Genomic DNA, 17,944 nt, shown 5'->3' with positions numbered 1-17,944 from the left:
GATCAAAGACTACATGACTTTTTTTAACCAGGAAAGCAACAGCCCTGGAAAGAATTTAAGAATCAGCAAGACTTGCATCTACATTGGAGTGCCCAGAGCAGTGGTGTGGGGAAGAAAGCCAGTGTGATTCTTGGGTATATAAACAGCTGCATAGAAAGCTGGGGGGGAAAGGATCTTAGATCTTCAGCTCACCTCATTGGGGCTGATGTTGAAAGAGTTCTCATACTTCTGATGATGATAAGTTAGAAGGAGAGGAAGAAAGAGCAAATAACTGGTGGGAAGAAGGAAAGGACTAGAAGTGGCCAGTCTGCTTACCTCATGCAAAGGTAGTTACAGGACTAGCTTACAAAGTGTAAATACCTGGTGGGAAAATGGGCTTTTCACATTGTGCACAGCAGATACCCAAGGCTGAGAAGAAAGACAAATGATCTGAAATTAAAAGTAAACAAACAGCCATTTTGAACTGTGAGGATAATTAATCACTTCAGGAAATCGTTAAGGGAAGCAGTGAATTTTCCTGCTTTTCATGTTACCCGTGCAATTCAGAATCTCTCCCTAAGAGTTGCCACAGCCAAATTGCTCAGCAGAGGAATAGCCAAGGGTGTGTCTGTGGGGAAATAATTGGTGCAAAGAGGTACAAGGCTCAGGAAGACAGCAGTCTTTGGTCATGATCTGGTCTGATCAGAGCAAGCACAGGAAGGTAAAAGACCTGGGATTTTGTCATTGCTTTTTTTTTTTTTTTTTTTTTTAAACCTTATCTGATGGTTCACGACCATGAAAACAGGGCCTGGAATGCAGAAATTCCCACTTACAGACAAGTGGCTATACCACTGAATTTTATTGGTGTTGCCTTCTCCATACATGCTCTCATGAATGAATCTTTCATTCTTTCCAAGAGAAGCTATGAGAGAGCTCTCCCAAGGCTCCATCCCTCTCTCTGTGCAGTGAAGCCCCAAGGCAGGGCCGTGCTGCCCAACAATTCAGGCAGGCCCATGTTCCTCATCCCAGGAGACCACGAGAAGGCAGAGGAGCTGCCAAGGGAGGACCTTCACCAGTGCAGAAAAAGAAGAAAGCCATGCCAGGTTGCTCAGGACCTGCTCTGGGGGTCCCTGCTTGAGCAGGAGTTGGACCAGATGGGCCCAAATGTCCCTGTAAACCACAGCCATTCTATGAGTCTGTAAACATACAAAGTTTGGGCCACTCTTGAACATGTTTGGGGTTAGTTCAGATCTAAGAAGCTTAGCATCCTGCTCACGCTGAAGCCCAACAGAAATGAGATATATTCCCCAGTTCAGTGAGCAGGAAGCTTTCATTAATGATTTAATGATTATCAATAAAGAAATTAATTAATTATTAGAGACCTTTAAGATCAAAAGTTGTGGACCTGTGAAGGTTCAGTTCCACTGTAGCAAGACTGAGGTGGGATTTTTATGTAGTCCAGACTCAGGCACCTCAAATCCTCCAGAATCTCTTCTTCAGCACATCTTCTAAGGAAGACTTTGACCACAGAATGTGCCCATAGCTGTTTTTACCTCACATCTATACTCACAAACTGGGAGGAAACACCTCAGGGTTGCAGGGAACAATTCTGGCCAAAGACACCACAGCTTTCCTTTATTCAAAGATCAGAGCAGTCAAATTAGTGTAAGAGCTACTTCTGGTTTAAGGCTCAAAGGTAGATATTAATACATATACAATTAACACCCACCATCAGAGGTGAATGCGCTGATTCAGCTTGGAAAGCTGGGCTCTATCAGAGGAGGGGTGGCCGGCAGGGACAGGGAGGTGATTGTCCCTCTCTACTCTGCCCTTGTGAGGCCTCATCTGCAGTACTGGGTCCAGCTCTGGGGCCCCCAGTACAAGAAAGACAGGGAGCTTTTGGAGAGGGTCCAGAGGAGGGCTATAAAGATGATCAGAGGACTGGAGCACCTCCCCTATGAAGACAGGCTGAGGGAGTTGGGCTTGTTCAGCCTGGAGAAAAGAAGGCTGCAGGGTGACCTCATTGAAGCCTTTCAGTACCTAAAGGGAGCCTAAAATAGGAGGGGAGACAACTCTTTGAAAGGGTAGATGACAGGAGGACAAGGGGAAATGGTTTTAAGTTGAGGGAGGGAAGATTTAGGTTGGATGTCAGGGGGAAGTTCTTTACTAAAACAGTGGTGAGGTGCTGGAACAGCTGCCCAGAGAGGCTGTGGATGCCCCATCCCTCGAGGTGCTCAAGGCCAGGTTGGATGGGGCCCTAGGCAGCTTGGACTAGTATTAAATGGGGAGGTTGGTAGCCCTGCTTGTGGCTGGGGAGTTAGAGATTCATGATCCTTGAGTTCCCTTCAATCCTGGTCATTCTGTGATCCTGTGATTTCAGGTTGCTGTGATTCATAGTCTGCAGCCTGACACTGATGAATTCCTCACAGGAATTCAAGGAGGTGACACTATTTCTCTGTACAGCAGGGCCCACTTCTTCCAAGGGCTTTCTCCGAAGGCTCCAAAGGGTGTGCTCTGCCATTAGGTGCTGTGGCTCCTTGTGTAGTAGCATCTTTGGAGACCTCTCATGGGCTCTTTTCAAAGTCGCATGCTGTGTGAGGGGCTGCCCAGGAAGAAGTTTCCTTTGGAGATGTATCAAAGTTTGACATTGCACGAATCACCAAAGTCTGATAAGCTGAAAGCAACAGCAAACACAAGAGAGAGACTGCATTTCAACTCTGGGTGATGTGCTCCCACACGATGGCTTTTTTACAGACAGCAATGAACATACCCCAAGTTAAGGGCATCAGCTGTGGGGAGCTGCTAGCTGGGAGACAGGCCCAGGTGACGCTGCTGACACAAGGACTGGAGGGCCCTGCGCCTCCCTCCAGCTTGTGGCCTGGACTCGTTCCTACCCCTCAGTTCTCAGATTCATTTGTGACAGGGGCCCTGACAGCGGCTTGTCTACACGGGGGAGGCGGCTGGAGCTCTAGAAAGGGTGAGAAAGGCGCGAGGGGATCGGCCAGGCACAGCCTAGATGGCCAAAGCTTGAGGACAGCGGGGCAAGGAGCAGCTCGCACCGCAAGCCCAGGCCGCGCGGCAGGGGAGGCGGAAGAAAGCCGCCATCGCTACTCAGGCAGCAACAGCGCGTACTTCCGCCTCGGTAGCGAACATGGCGGACGCGCTTCCGCAGAGACGTAAGAAGTCCTTCCGGTCTCCATCTCTATGGTAGGTTCTCCTTCCGCCGCTCTGCTCTATGGCCGCCGCGCAGGGCCTTGTGGGTAGTGGGCGGGATGATGGCGGTGGCGTAGGGCCTGGCTGCTCAGCGAGAGGAGATCCTGAGGTCAGAGGCGGGGGTTGAGGGACCGAATCGGGGGTTCTGGGCGTGGGGAGGCGGTGGGCGGCCCGGTGGGACCGGAAGGGAGGCTGAGGCGGTGGGGTGGCCTGGCTGGGCCGGGCGTGTGCCGATGGACGCGGCTTGGCCGGCCCGGCGTTGTGCGGCACTGCAGGGGCTGCTCCAGTGCTGCGCCGCCGGAACCTCAACGGAGCGAACGGGCCCGAGTGGCGTCAGGAGGAGTGCGGGTCCCTTACGGCCCAGATGAATGGATGAGCCCAGAAAGATGCTGCAGGGGCAGTTTCCGTGGGATTTGGTAATTCTCCATGGGTGTACGCAGTCGGGCCGGGGCTTGAACTCGGAGATCCCTTCCGTTACCTATAAATAACACAGATAAGTCCTGGGGTCACGTCTTTCTCTGGTCGTGGCTCTGCACCAAAGCCAACAAAGCCTGCCGAGCTCCGGTTCACCTGCACAGAGTCACTACAAGTGTCTGCAGTTCAGGACAGTGAGTGCGGGCTCGTGCTGGCTGTCTCCATGGAATCATAGAATGGATTGGAAGGGGCCTCAGAGCCCACCCACATCCAACTCCTGCCATGGGTTGATTGCCCCTCACCAGCTGAGGCTGCCCAGTGCCCATCTAGCCTGGCCTTGAGCAGTTCCAAAGATGGGACATCACAGCTCTCTGGGCAGCTGTGCCAGGGCCTCATCACCTTCTGAATGTCTCTTGGTTTTAAGTCCTTAGGCTGTGCTTATGGATGTGTGTGTGCTGGTGAGGCAGAAATGTGTGTAGTTTCATTTAACAGACTGAAGGTGGCACTGATGGATCACCCAGGATTTTTGTTTGTCTGGTTGGTCTTATTGTTTTGGTTTTTTGGTGGGTTGTTTTTGCCTTGATGGAATGCCCTAAACTTTTGGCTCTATGGTTTGGGCCTGCAGGGCCTCTAGCTGCTGTCTGCAGTGCTGAACACAGTGTGTGCTGACAGCTGTTGTGTAGCTGAAACTGAGCCCCTTTCAGTCCTCTGCCATACCTGCAGTTCTTGGCATCAGTTATTTCATTATTAGATCCTGTTGGTGCTGCATGAGTTTCTGTATTTTCTGTAAGAGAGTTGGTGAACTTCTGTGTTTGTCTGAGGAAGGTGTTTTGTTAATTGCACTTAATTCACATAAGCACTTCAGAAGGTTTGCTGGCCAGCTGGAGCTCTGCTGCATTACCAGTGTTGATGCTGTGCCTGTAATGGAGAAATGAACCAGGCCAGGACAAGGACTGAAGTTTAGAATGTGTGACCATTGTCACTGTTCAGTTATCAGCACCAGCACGATACAGTCCACGTTGGCTGGCATTTGTGGTGATAATGCTAAGAAATGCATAATTGAGAGATCATTTCCAATAGGCTCTCATTTTTGGCTGTGTTTTTTCCAGAGGGGAAAGAGTTATACTTCTACCAAGACTTAAGGATACGAGACTGGCTCCTGGTGTTTTATCCACTTTTATAAACAGGACCTCACATTCTTATTGTACTCTCTACCATCTTTCAGACATGTTGGAAAAGACTTCATTTTTAGAACATCTGAGTAGAAGCTGCCAATTAAAAAAGCTCCTTAAGCTTTAAGGCTCGTGTGCCAAATGATAGTTTGTATTGTGTAGTGGAATTTGCTGTTGCTGCAACAGTTCCAGGAGCATCGTAGCTTCTGGTGAATGTCTTTAAGTTACAGTAATGACTGTTTTTTGCCCTTGACTCTGTAGTTACTAAAATGACGACAGCGGCAAGGCCAACATTTGAGCCTGCAAGAGGAGGAAGAGGAAAAGGTGAAGGAGACTTAAGTCAGCTGTCCAAGCAGTATTCCAGCAGAGACCTTCCCTCTCATACTAAAATCAAATATAGGTAAGTATTGTTATTGTCTGCTTGCAGCAAAGCAGGCTGGGGATGTTTCACTGATCTCTTTCTTTTTGATGTCACCAACACTCTGAATTTTTTTTCACCTTAGATATTCATTTGCTTGACATTCAGCAGACACAGATATTGTGCAGCGGTGCTGAAACTGCACATCTCAAAAGCAGACTTAGGAAACTGAATGGCTTGCAACTGATTTGGAAGGTTTAATTTTAGTGGTGTGGATAACTGCCTGTGGAAGTGAATCATGAGGAGGTGATGTGTAGAGATAAAGCATTTCAGGTAGTGGAGTGAAAAGGGTTGGGAGCATACCGAGATAGCTGAGCTGATAAGGTGCTGTTACTTGCTGAACAAGATGGGATAAGAGGTATTAAGTTGAAAATGACATGGTTTTCCATCTTTTAAGACATATGTTGGCAAAGAACTGCTGGAAAAGAGCACTAAGAAGAGGCAGGGCAACATGAAACAGCACTTGGACATTAGTAGGTGTTGGAAGAGCTGATGTTAAACACTGGAAGAGGTTCTAGAAGAGTCATTTGATTCAATTGGTGTGAAAAATAATGGGATTTTGTATGATTATTATCCTGTGTTTGGAATGCTTAATAATTTGTTTATATTCTTTTAAGATAGCATGAAATCTGTAGTCAATGTGCCACTTGGATTTAACTGAATTGTATCAGCCTAAAAATAGTGTGGTTTTTTTTTCTAGCTTAAACTATTGCTTGGGTTTTACTTTCTTAATGCAGATGTTCACCCTTTCACTGCTTCCCTCCTGCCCATTTGAATAACTTTGAAGGTGACATGGATATGGGAGTTGGAATGTTTGGAGAATACCAAAAGCAGGAGCACAAAACGTGCTGTTAAGGGAAAAATGGCTGGTGGTTTGTCTCTTTAAATAGAGCAGGAGTGTGGAACACCAGTCTTGTTCTGAAAGGAGTGTGTGGGGAGAAATACATACAGGAATATGCAGTGTGTGTGGTAACAGATCCCTGTGAGTCTGTGTGTGTGTGAGGGGGCATTAAGTGTCTTAAGTTCATTCTGGTAAACATGTGATACAAAGTTGTCTTTGCTAATTTGCCAGGACTGCATCACTGCAGGAAAGATTTGGTATTTCAGTCCCACTCTCCCATGCCTCATTGGCACAGGGCCTGGGGGGATTTTTGCAGCCATGTCAGGGATTCTGAATTCAAGTTTTTAATTATAAAAGCAAATGAAATGCTTCAGCATAAAGGCAGCTTGTGCACACTGTGTATTTATAATGACTGGAGCCTGGGTTTCTTCCAGGCACTCTTATTTCCAAACCTGAGTTCACAGTAAGGTGAAAGGAATTGCTGCTTGTTTTTATTCATCAGTTCTTCTCAAGTCTTCCAGAGAAGTTCAGCATGTTCTACGTGGAACTTAGTGTGACTTGAATATAAGTAGTCTGTTGATTTTTGCCTGTGTGTATTATATAAAAGAGGGGAAAAGATGCATTTGCAGTGTATTTCACTAAAGCTAGTGTTGTGCTCATTCCCTTCATATTCCCTCTGTATTTCCTTTTTTTTTTTTTCTTTTTTTCTTTTTTTCTCCTGCAGTGGTACATTGTCTCTTCTGTTTTATGGGGAGAAAAGATTAGAGAACAGCAAGCTCTAATTTTGGTCTTGCAAGCCTGGGAGATTTGTTTGCAACAGCAGTGTGAGATGACAAAATGGCAAAGAGTAAACCAGAGTGTTGGTAGGTGTCAGGTTGGGCACTGAATTTGTGCTGCAGAGAACGGATGTAGAACCACCTGCAAAGATCTACTCAGCATGGCTTTGCAAAAATGTGTGCAGATCTTTAAAATTCATTTGAGAGCCTCTGGAAGGAGTGTGTGTGTGTTTGGTGCTCTTGTGTGTGTACAGACAGAGAAAGAAGCGTGTGTGCACATGGTACCCAGCTATGTGCAGAGAGTAGAAACGTTCACCACTGGATTTATTGGCCTCATTTGATAAATTGCTCTTAGTTCCTGATTGTCGTCTTCAGCCTTTTCCCCTCGTTGCTGTTTCAGACAGGCCACTCAGGATGCTCCCGAAGAGGTGCGTAACCGTGACTTTAGAAGGGAGCTAGAGGAGAGAGAGCGGGTTGCTGCGAGGGAAAAGAACAGAGACAGACCAACCAGAGGTAAAGCCCAACCCCTAACAACCAGATCTCAGTACCTTCACGTGACGCTGCTCTCACACAAAGTTCCATGTTGTAAGTTTCTGAGTTGGACACTGTTAGGAGAGCACAGTGTGGGATATTGGCCTGACTTTTTCGAGCTGTGGACCTGCAAGGGAGTGCTCACTGGCTTCGTGCTAGCAAAAATCCTAGGCCAGCCAGCAGGGAAGCATCAAGCAGGCCAGCTGATACAGAATGGCTGTAATGAATTGACAGCAAGTATGTACAGTTAACAGAGAGCTTTTTTTTTGTGCTTGGACAAACAAGACAGGAAGGAAAAGGGGAATGACTCATCTTCAACTGTTAGAGCAGCAGAGAAGTAATAAATTGCTTTTTAAAGTATCTGATTCAGTTCATGTGCTGTGAAGTGAGAATTAAAACAAAAACCAAAGTTGTTTGTTATTTGTTTGAGAAATATTCATTTTTTTAATACAAAGCTTGACCAAATTTAGGTACTTCAGTACCTAAATTCTGAAGTGTTCAGAATCACAGAATCACAGAATGGCCTGGGTTGAAAAGGACCACAATGATCATCCAGTTTCAACCCCCTGCTATGTGCAGGATTGCTAACCACCAGACCAGGCTGCCCAGAGCCACATCCAGCCTGGCGTTGAATGCCTCCAGGGATGGGGCATCCACAGCCTCCTTGGGCAACCTGTTCCAGTGTGTCACCACCCTCTGTGTGGAAAAACTTCCTCCTAATATCTAACCTAAACCTCCCTGTCACAGTCTACAACCATTCCCCCTTGCCCATTCACTGTCCACCCTCACAAACAGCCGTTCCCCCTCCTGTTCATACACTCCGTTCAAATACTGGAAGGCCACACTGAGGTCTCCCTGCAGCCTTCTCTTCTCCAAGCTAAACAAGCCCAGTTCCAGGCTAAAAGATAAGGTTGGGGATGTTACTGCTTTGTTTGGGGATGCCTGCATGGGAGGAATTGGCATAGGTGTCAGTGCTGAGGGGTGAGGAGAAACTAAGCATAAGCTCGTATTTCTTACTCTAATGCAAGACAACTTATTAATGATTTTTTTTTTATCAATTTCTGACTTCAGATGCTGTTAAATTAATTAATTAAAACAGCACAAAGCCATTTTCACTTATTTTAATCTTATAGAACATACAACATCATCTTCTGTGTCTAAGAAGCCTCGGCTGGACCAGATTCCTGCAGCAAACCTCGATGCAGATGACCCTCTAACTGATGTATGCATTCTTCTCTGTTGTCTTCCTTTCATTGTCCTGTTTTGGGGTTTTGCCACTGATAGAACATGAGCTTCTAGATATTGAAGAATATATATATAAATTAAGAGTTGTAACTGAGAACTGGTTTGGGGGTGCTCTACATCCAGTTCCTCTATTCTGATGGAAGTCCATAGTAGTTTTACACTGCAATCAATGGTCTTTTTAGAAGGGGGGAAGGATGCTGTGGCTACTAGCATACAAGAACTGGGGAATTGAAGGTACTGCTTAAATTATTGGTGTTTTTTTAGCCTCAGTCTAAGTACTGGGTCAGTCAGAATTCCCCAAAGGTAAAGCAGTTGAGATACACTGATTGTCTGCATGAATAAGGAGTTCTTGGCTCCTTTCCTTGTGTTGATCTGTTGGAGTTGTTCAGGTACTGACAGCATGCTGATGTTTGTTTTGTTTCTAACAGTGCTATATTTGGTCCCAGCAATACTGGATGAGGTATTTAGGCATACAATTATAATGACTTGTGTTTCAGTGATTCAGAGTGCCAGCTCTCTGGGATCTGTCAGGAACATGGCGTTTGAATGATTAAAAGATAAGAGCTGCAGTCATCTAAAAACACAAACGCTTATATTTTTCTCTTTATGGTGTAAGAGCAAACGAACCATCTGTATTATATTTGCTGCTCCTACGAGCACTGGTCCCAGCTTCAGAAGTCAGCCTTAGCTCAATGCACCTGAACTGTCTGGGGAACTTCTCATAGTTCTTTTTTCTCAAACAAGAGGGACATCTCTGCAGTCAGTGTTCAGAATGAAAAGCTGTGTCTATGAATTTCGTGTAATAAACTGTTTCTTCTCTGCTTTTGTTGCTGATAGGAGGATGATGAGGATGATGACCTGGAAGACAGTGATGATGATGACACTGCAGCTCTTCTGGCTGAACTGGAAAAAATAAAGAAGGAGCGAGCTGAGGAGCAGGCTCGGAAGGTAACATCTCACTCATTCCCATTAAGGAGCATCTGGTTGTTTTTGCAAATGTGCTTAGTAAAACTGTTGTGCCTTAAATTCTGAGCACAGGTGAGAGCTGGTAAAGTGAGTGCCAAGCTCAGAGCTGGCACAGTACCTCAAAACAAGCTTCTCGGGTCAATCTGATGGCTTTGTTCTTATGTCTAATGATATATCAGAAATTCTTTCTTTAGCAGACATGTTTATGGGGGAGTGTTTTGCTAAAATGTTTTATTTACTTTCCAAATGCTTTGTAGAGGCATTAGGGTTAAGTTAATCTTGCTTTTGATGTGCAAGTCTTTCTCTGAAGACAGGTGTCATATCAAACTGCAATTGTACTGGTGACCTACCCATGGCATCATCCAGTGGAACATTTCCTTTGTTAATCAGCTTTTTTGAAGCAAGAAATGAGATTTTTATAAAAGAATTAAAAATACCAGCATGTTCTTTGATGCTTTTGATCTTCTTATATTACTACTGTGTTGCCTTGGCAAGGAATGCCAATTGAAACTATAAAACTGGAACTGTTTTGATATGATTATACACAGGTGACTGTATTTTGAAAATATATCCACAAAAATGAAATGAATTAATTTCCATAGCATAATAGACAGCCTTGTAGTTTAACTGCTGGTGTGGTTTTTCAGGAATGCTCTCCACTAGAGACAACTGGCAGTAAACTGGGCATGGTGTACAGCAGGAAGTAGGAACAATTAGGAAAGAATAGTGTTTGAGCTGCTGTAGGCACAAGTGGCCACTCTTGAACCTAGGGAGTTCTAGGCCAGGTTGGATGGGCCCTGGGCAGCTGGTCTGGTATTAAATGTGGAGGTTGGTGGCCCTGCCTGTGGCAGGGGGGTTGGAGCTTCATGGTCCTTGAGGTCCCTTCCAACTCTGTGATCCTGTGTAAGGAAGTCTGCAGTGGTAAAACACTTCAGAAGGTTAAAATGTGTACCGTGCTCCTTCAGTATAGAAGCTTTCCTGTAGAAGTCTTTTGATTCTTGAAAGTAAATCACATTGTGCAGAAACAAGCACCTTTCTCCATTGGCCTGTAAAAATCGGGAGTGTTACACCTACAAAACTCTGAACTTGTCACTAGAGGGTGCTAAAAGCTCTGAATTCTTTAGTTTGGCACTCGTTCTGTTTTGCTGTGGTTTGACTGGTGTTGCTGTTTGCTTTCCTGGCTGTTCCCCACCCACCAGAGGTAGGGCTTGTTACAGCGCCCAGGGCTACATGCAAACTCCATACACACAATGGCTCCCCTATTTCATCTGCAAAGTGACCATTAGCCATTTGTAGTAGTGCATATTATTGCTCTGGTCGTTTTTTCATTGAGTGACAGTTAATTAAAATTAACCTTAAAAATTACCTCATGAGAGATGACGTCTTGTTGAATAGTGGGCACTGTGCTGTAGTTGGAGTTGTATTTTCCTGGGGTTCTTTGGATTGTAGAGAACAGTGATGAAAAGCAAAGACCAAAGCAGAGTGCAGCACTGGAGTCTTCAGTAGTAAGGCTCTCCTGAGAGAAGGTCTGATATTTATGCTGGCTTTAAGGGTGTGATCTCTAGATTATGCTGTTACCCCCGTCCTTAGCATAAGGCATTACTGACAAAAAGCTTTGTGACCAATTTGTGTAAATCTTTTTCCCCATGATGTATGTGGATTTCACATTATCGTGTCTTGCAAACTGTGATTTAAGCCTAATTTAGTAGGTAACTTTATGTTTGTTATCTGGTTGACTTCAGGATAACATCTCATGTAAACTCTTATGTGTAGCTGCTGTTAATCCTAATCCACTTGGAAAAAAAATGCTTCATCTACTGAATAGTAGGCAGCTTGGGTAAAGCAGTGGCAAGGCCAAAGGGAAAGAGCAGAGTGAGTTCTTCTTCACATTCTTACCTTGTTCTCCAATCTGTGCTGTTCTGTGGGCAGATGAGTTTGCCTGTGAGTGTTCTTGGAACAGGACAGAACGGGTTGAGTATAGTACTGTATCCCAAATTTGTGCTGTATGTTATTTTTTTCCCTGATAATTACCCTAAAATGCTAGTGCAGTTATTTCTGAGACTCCATTTAAGGTAAATGACTTATTTTAGTGAGCTCCTTTCGCTCATTGCTTTGGTGTCTCCTGCTTAAGGATCCACGGAAGAAGGGCTGTTTATTCCAAAACACATTTCTGCTCAGGAAGCTGAAACTGGAAGCCAGAGGCAATGCTGTCTTTCACTTTGTCGTGTTCTCTGGTCGATTCTCTCCTATGGTAGTACCAGTTTTCCTCGGAAACCTCTAAACCTAGTTTTGGTAAATGCTAGTATTAAGAGATTCTTTCTTCATGGCATAAACAGAAATACCGGTGTGAAGGAAGTCGTTTGTCAACCAAATAAGAGACTACTCAAAACCTGCTCATTTCTCAAATTCCTTTGCATTCTTTAGAAACATAAAATAATCATCACAAATTAAAAAGCTGATGGAGAATGGCATTTGTTCTGGCTTTCTTCCTGCCCTCCGTCGCTTCAACCCCTCTGGTTGTTCCCAGTGGAGATGGAGCCGACCAGAACACTTCAGTTCTGGGAGCTGTTTGTGTGCAATAGTTCTGCACTTGTCTGGAACTGCCCAGCGTGAGGACTGCTGTGTGTGCTGACCATCCATGGTAGGGTCTGCTGGGAATATTCCAAATTCAGCATTGCAGCAGTCTTAATTTTCAGTTCTCGAGTGTTTCCTTAAAAGGTAAATTGAAATAATTAGAAACAAACTCAAACCATTGAGCAGCTGAGCACATGTGCTGCTCCAGCAGAGCTGTTTCAGCTTCCGATCCGTCTATGCTTATCTGAGAACAGACTGAAAGTTTTGGCTTTGTTTTCTTGCAACTTTATTTCACAAAGTGCTGTTCCCAATGTAAATGTAAATGTCCCACTTTACTGATGGCTGAAACAGACCTTTGCTCTGTTCTGTGTTTTAGCCACATCCTCAACTTCTTCCATCTAAAACATGAAATGAATTCCTATGCATGAACTCTTTCACTTAAATTAAAAGTATATAATTAAAACTAAAGTATAAGGTAATGATTAAGAAGGATTTCAGTGAAGAGGCCAAGGAGATGATCAGGTGTATTTCTTCATAAAGTGTTTGTGAGATGTGCCAGCAATCCTCATCCTTGTCAAGAAGTAATGGTAATGGCCCATCTTTTGTGGGAAGGATGGCATCAACTCTGCATAGAGCCACCACAGTTTCAAGTGCCTCGTATGTTTATTTTGTGGAATTTCAGTCCATTATTTGAGTAGAGTTAGTGACTTACATAGGATTATATTACTGGCATGGATTAAGTCTTTTATTAGGTATTATTAGATCTTATTCCCCATTGCTAAAGGCAGTGCTGTTGTTTGTTGGTCAAACATGAGCATTGGAATAACATTGTGTTGTGTGAGTTTTAGCCTTCAGTGCAGTACAGATATTTTGGGTTTTTCTTGCAGCAATTCAGAGTCTGCAGAAACTGAGCAAGGTAACTCATGGTAATACAGTGGAATAATTTCAGCACTTTCCTTTGCTCTGCACTTAGGATTGGAACAGTGCTAAAAAAAAAAATAAAAACTGTGGTAACTATGTTGTTTTTCTTTATTTTGTGGTCAGAAACAAATATGCCATGGGACTGTTATTCTTGCAGCAAGATAAGGAATAATTTCGGTTTGGATTTAGTTTGGATATTGCGGGGAAGTTCTTTACCAAGACAGCGGTGAGGTGCTGGAACAGCTGCCCAGAGAGGCTGTGGATGCCCCGTCCATCCCTGGAGGTGTTCAAGGCCAGGTTGGATGGAGCTCTGGGCAGCCTGGTCTGGTATTAAATGGGGAGGTTGGTGGCCCTGCATGCAGCAGGGGGTTGGAGCTTCGTGATCCTTGCGGTCTCTTCCAACCCAAGCCGTTCTATGGTTCTGTGAATAACTGTTCAGTTAAGGTTAATGTAGTTCTGTCTGCTTTTTCCCTAACTGATGTTGCATAGCAAGTTCAGCTGCAATGGATGCTTGCTGTGACGTCCCATCCATGTGGCATCATCTCCATCTGCTTCCTTGGCTTGTGGGACTCCCTCTGCCTGCTGACCCCTCACACTGTAATGCTCCTGTTCTGTTGCCTTTACCACCTGCACAGTGGCAGCAGAGGAAGGAGTTACTTCCCAACAACAGGGCTGATTTCTGGTTCATCCCTGCACGTGGTTGGTACAACACACTGCTGTTGCAAAGCACAACGCAATGGAAACGCAGACAAAGGTGTCATTTTAAAAAAGGATGATCTGAATAGGGATGCACTGTTTGCTCCCTTAGGCCTTTCTTCTGTTGTAGGCTTGCTGCATCCATAGCGTTTTAGCTTAATATGCCTTTGTTCCAGCACACAAAAGAACAGTGCTGGCTTTGGAGCACCCTGAGCCTGTTTTACCAGCAGCTGTGCTTTATCTGCCCCAGAGGTGTGAAGCTTAGACAGCTGGGAAGGTTCTGTCTGCTCTGTTCCATTTGATACAGCCCGTGCTGTACCACTGGGAGCATCCCAGCTTTCAGTAGAGGAGTGGGCAGTGCATGATTTATGTGGAAAATTCTGAAATGTAATGAAAACCTTTTTTGGCTGGAGGTGAGGAATTCTACAGCTTTGGCCAGAGTGCATAAATCAGTTTAAGTGCAAATGTCAACTTTACACCACTGTGAGTTATACCTTGTATTTCCTCTGTGTCATGTCTCTAGGATACAAGCTTTAATAAATAACCCATTTCTTAATTCTTGCATACCTTCTTTGGGAGGTTTTGCTGAAGGCAAATAATAGAGAACTCCTGAAGGCTAATCTTCAGAGTTAGCCTGCTGTCTAATGCAGCAGCTCTGTTGAGATGTCATCCAGCCTTGTGATGAGTGAGCTAGCAGGAGTGCTGGGACGTCTTTGTTAAGTGACTGAACCTCATGATGTCTTACTCAACACCTCTGTTCTCTGTGTGCTTCCAGACTCCAATCTGTTGGCCTTTAATCACAAAGATAAGTCAGTGTGGTTTGTTACTGCTTCTGGTTGTGCTGCCTCTGCAGGTCAAAAGGAAGCTGGGGTCTGTGTGTGAGCAGAGCTGGGAGGCAGCCAGTGGTGGCACAAAGTGCCACGGGGCTCTGCAGCATCCCTGTCAGCAGATATGGAAATGGATCTTTGAAAATAAGATCTGTACATGTTTTCAGTTACTGCCATCACTATAGAAGAGCCAAATGGGGATGCACATACAGGTTGTTTCTGCAAGCTTCCGTTCCACTGCGATGGAGATGCAGTCAGCGCAGCGGCAGAGCCTGGAGCACAGTGAGCTCCTGGTGTGTGAAACTCATGGGGAGCAGCACAGCTCCCTTAGAACCTCATTGTATTGTACTGCTCTCTGCTGAGCTGTGAGCTTGGGTGCCTGCAGGCACATAGCTGGACATCCATGTCTTCCTCTGGAGCTGCGTCCTGCCCTTTGACCACTGCTTGCAGCATGGCACTTACAGGTGCTGTGGCATTCTTCAATTTCAATTTTTTTTGTCACCACATTTTTACTCTTGAGTCTGACAGTACTTCTTTCATTATCAGAAAGCAAACTCCGTGATTGATGGAGATGGAAGGATATTATGTGGGTTATGCAAAACAGATAAAGTTATGATGATGCCTGGCATGCTGCTTTAATGTCTGATTATGGAAAAATGAGACATGCAGCTGTGTGACTCTGGGTCAGTAACTCTGGGTCACTGCCAAAGTTCATGTCACAGAAACCTGATGTATCGTGCTCTGTGTGCTGCCTTGAGAAGAGTTTCCCTACGGTTCAGCTCTAAGACAGGCAGCTGCTGTGGCAGCTTGAGAAAAGTTCTTTCTGTAGAAGCATTTGTCAACTGAGAAATACTGAGTTCTTACATTGAATCATATCATAGAATCATAGAATGGCCTGGGTTGAAAAGGACAATGAAGATCAACACATTTCAACCTGCTGCTATGTGAGGGTCACCAACCACCAGACCAGGCTGCCCAGAGCCACATCCAGCCTGGCCTTGAATGCCTGCAGGCATGGGGCATCCACAGCCTCCTTGGCACAGGGCAGCCTGTTCCAGTGTGTCACCACCCTCTGAGTGAAAAGCTTCCTCCTAATATCTAACCTAAACCTCCCCTGTCTCAGTTTAAGACCGTAGGAGAGGTGCTCCAGCCCTCTGATCATCTTAGTGGCCCTCCTCTGGACTCTTACTGCAGCCAGTTTTTCATGAGTATTGTCCAGTATGATACTGGACAACACGGGAGCATTTGCATGTTAACATCCTGCTGTAGGTTTACCTAATGGCCTTAACAAAGAATCTGATCACCTCTACCTGTAAATCAGTACTGATTTATTTTATTTGTTAATATATTTTAAATCCAGCCATGGATTTTCTGCACTCAGAAAATCACCTTAATTTATTGTCTCCATCTTTTCATTTCTATAATAGATACAAGCAATGCATTGAGCTTCCTGCTGCTCTAATGAGTCTTGAGGATATTTTTTTAAACTGGATGTAGGGAAGGGGAACGTGGTCATCCCAATGAGAGAATTCTGCTTTCTTTCTTGTAATCCCTAAGAGCAGCCCTTGTGATGCATTTCAAAGGGCACTGAAAAATGTATTGATGTAAAATGAATGTTACACAATCATTTTGAAATCTGTGAGCGTGTAAAGTCACCAATTTAGTGATACATCTTGAAATGTGGGCAGTGAAATCCAGTTTGTGTTGCCAGTAGTGCAGAGCTTGGCTTACGCCTGAGATACACTTCTAACAGTCAATCTTTCTGATCCTTAATGTTGGAACTCTTAAGTAGTTTTTATTTATCCACTTAGTTTTCACCTTACATTTCCTAGTATTCTTTTTAATTGGTCCCTGTGGAACTGGTACTTGTCAAAGCCAAGCAGAGTGCTCAAGGTGATAGCGGCGTTCCACGTTGCTGGAAGGTTCCTTCCACCTACTGAATATTGTATAATGCATCTTCTTTTCTCATGAGGATAGGGAAAATCTTTTAATCTGTATGCAGTTTTTCTTATAATAAAAATGTAAATGGTAAATCTAGGATTTGACTGAATGCTTGATGGAACATTCGAAATAAGTAGAGCAGAAAAGAGTACTGCTAGATCAACAGTTTATTAGCAGTGTTAAGCTCTGTAGTGTATCTTCTGTCCTTATTCTGCTCACGTGCAAGTGTCACATGCTCTGAGAAGGCTGAGCTGGGAATTAAAGCTATGAATGTATTTGCAGCTAAATTATGTTTATCTTTCCCTATCAACTAAATTTAAAAAAAATGGCCCTGAAATGTAATATCTGTCAATTTCTGGTTCTCAGGAGCAAGAGCAAAAGGCTGAAGAAGAAAGGATTCGGATGGAGAACATCCTGAGTGGGAACCCACTGCTGAATCTCACCGGCCCAGCACAGCCCCAAGCAAACTTCAAAGTGAAGAGGAGGTACAGTGCAGTCTGTGCTGTGATATCCATCCCTGATTCTCTCTTGTTGCTCTGAGAGTCTGTTAAATGTCATCATTTCCTTGCTCGAGTCTTGCAACAATGTGATGTGAAATGAGAACACTGCATATAGTGGTTTGTCCTGCTCATTTCTCACACGTTGTTCACATTACTATGAAAAGTAGGAGGACCAGTTTTCCTCAATTTGATGTCATGCTTCCATTTAAAAATACTACTTTTATTTTTAGAGTGACCAGAATTAGTAGATAATGATCTTTTCCTAAAGAGGATTCTTGTTTACACGTTACATTACTTTTGTGTTTAGTAGAAATCGGGAGCATTGAAGGCTTTCTCTGCTCTGTTCAAGTGCCTGCTATTTTCTGCAAAGTTAAGGTAACCTCCAGTGCACTGATATTATTGCTTCTAACTCGAGACCATTTAGGAGGTGACTCGCTTCAGAAGAACAGATCTTTTCTTTTTGAAGCTTACAATTCTCTCCCAATGACGAATTGCTTGTAATGCATTGAAATAGGAAAGCCAAACTGTTCTTAAATGTTTTTTGTAAATAGCGTCACGTTGATTTACCAAAGTTAAAAACGTCTTTCTTTTCAGGTGGGATGATGATGTTGTCTTCAAGAATTGTGCCAAGGGGATAGATGAAACAAAGAAGGACAAGAGGTTTGTGAATGACACTCTGAGGTCAGAATTTCACAAAAAATTCATGGAGAAATACATCAAGTAGTACAGTTTTATGTGCTGTGGTGCTGACGGATTCGGCAGGTTGTTCCCCCACTCTCCCTCGGAATTCAAGGCTGAATATTTGGTCATAAATTCCTAAATGCTGTATCGAAATTGTCAACAGCTTCATAAATAATAACTGCTGTGTATGGAGTTTTATTCCTTCAGTATGCTTTCCTTTTTGTTTTAATTAAACCAGTTTGTGTTTCA

General features: G+C 44.2%; 1 protein-coding gene across 1 annotated transcript; it reads left to right on the top strand.

Moving 5' to 3' along the window:
* The first annotated feature begins 3,214 nt into the window (after positions 1-3,214).
* On the top strand, positions 3,215-17,944 carry CWC15 (CWC15 spliceosome associated protein homolog). The gene is made up of 7 exons (XM_042862601.1): positions 3,215-3,301; positions 5,040-5,178; positions 7,214-7,326; positions 8,478-8,566; positions 9,427-9,537; positions 16,881-16,999; positions 17,609-17,944. Exons 2-7 carry the CDS (start codon positions 5,048-5,050, stop codon positions 17,736-17,738), a joined length of 693 nt encoding a protein of 230 aa, XP_042718535.1. The 5' UTR covers positions 3,215-3,301; positions 5,040-5,047; the 3' UTR covers positions 17,739-17,944.

This window comes from Lagopus leucura, unplaced genomic scaffold (assembly GCF_019238085.1).
Source record: "Lagopus leucura isolate 7727_CA_CO unplaced genomic scaffold, USGS_WTPT01 Super-Scaffold_702, whole genome shotgun sequence".
Classification (NCBI taxonomy): domain Eukaryota; kingdom Metazoa; phylum Chordata; class Aves; order Galliformes; family Phasianidae; genus Lagopus; species Lagopus leucura.
The sequence above is the reverse complement of the archived record's forward strand: the minus strand, read 5'-3'. Positions and strand labels throughout refer to the sequence as shown.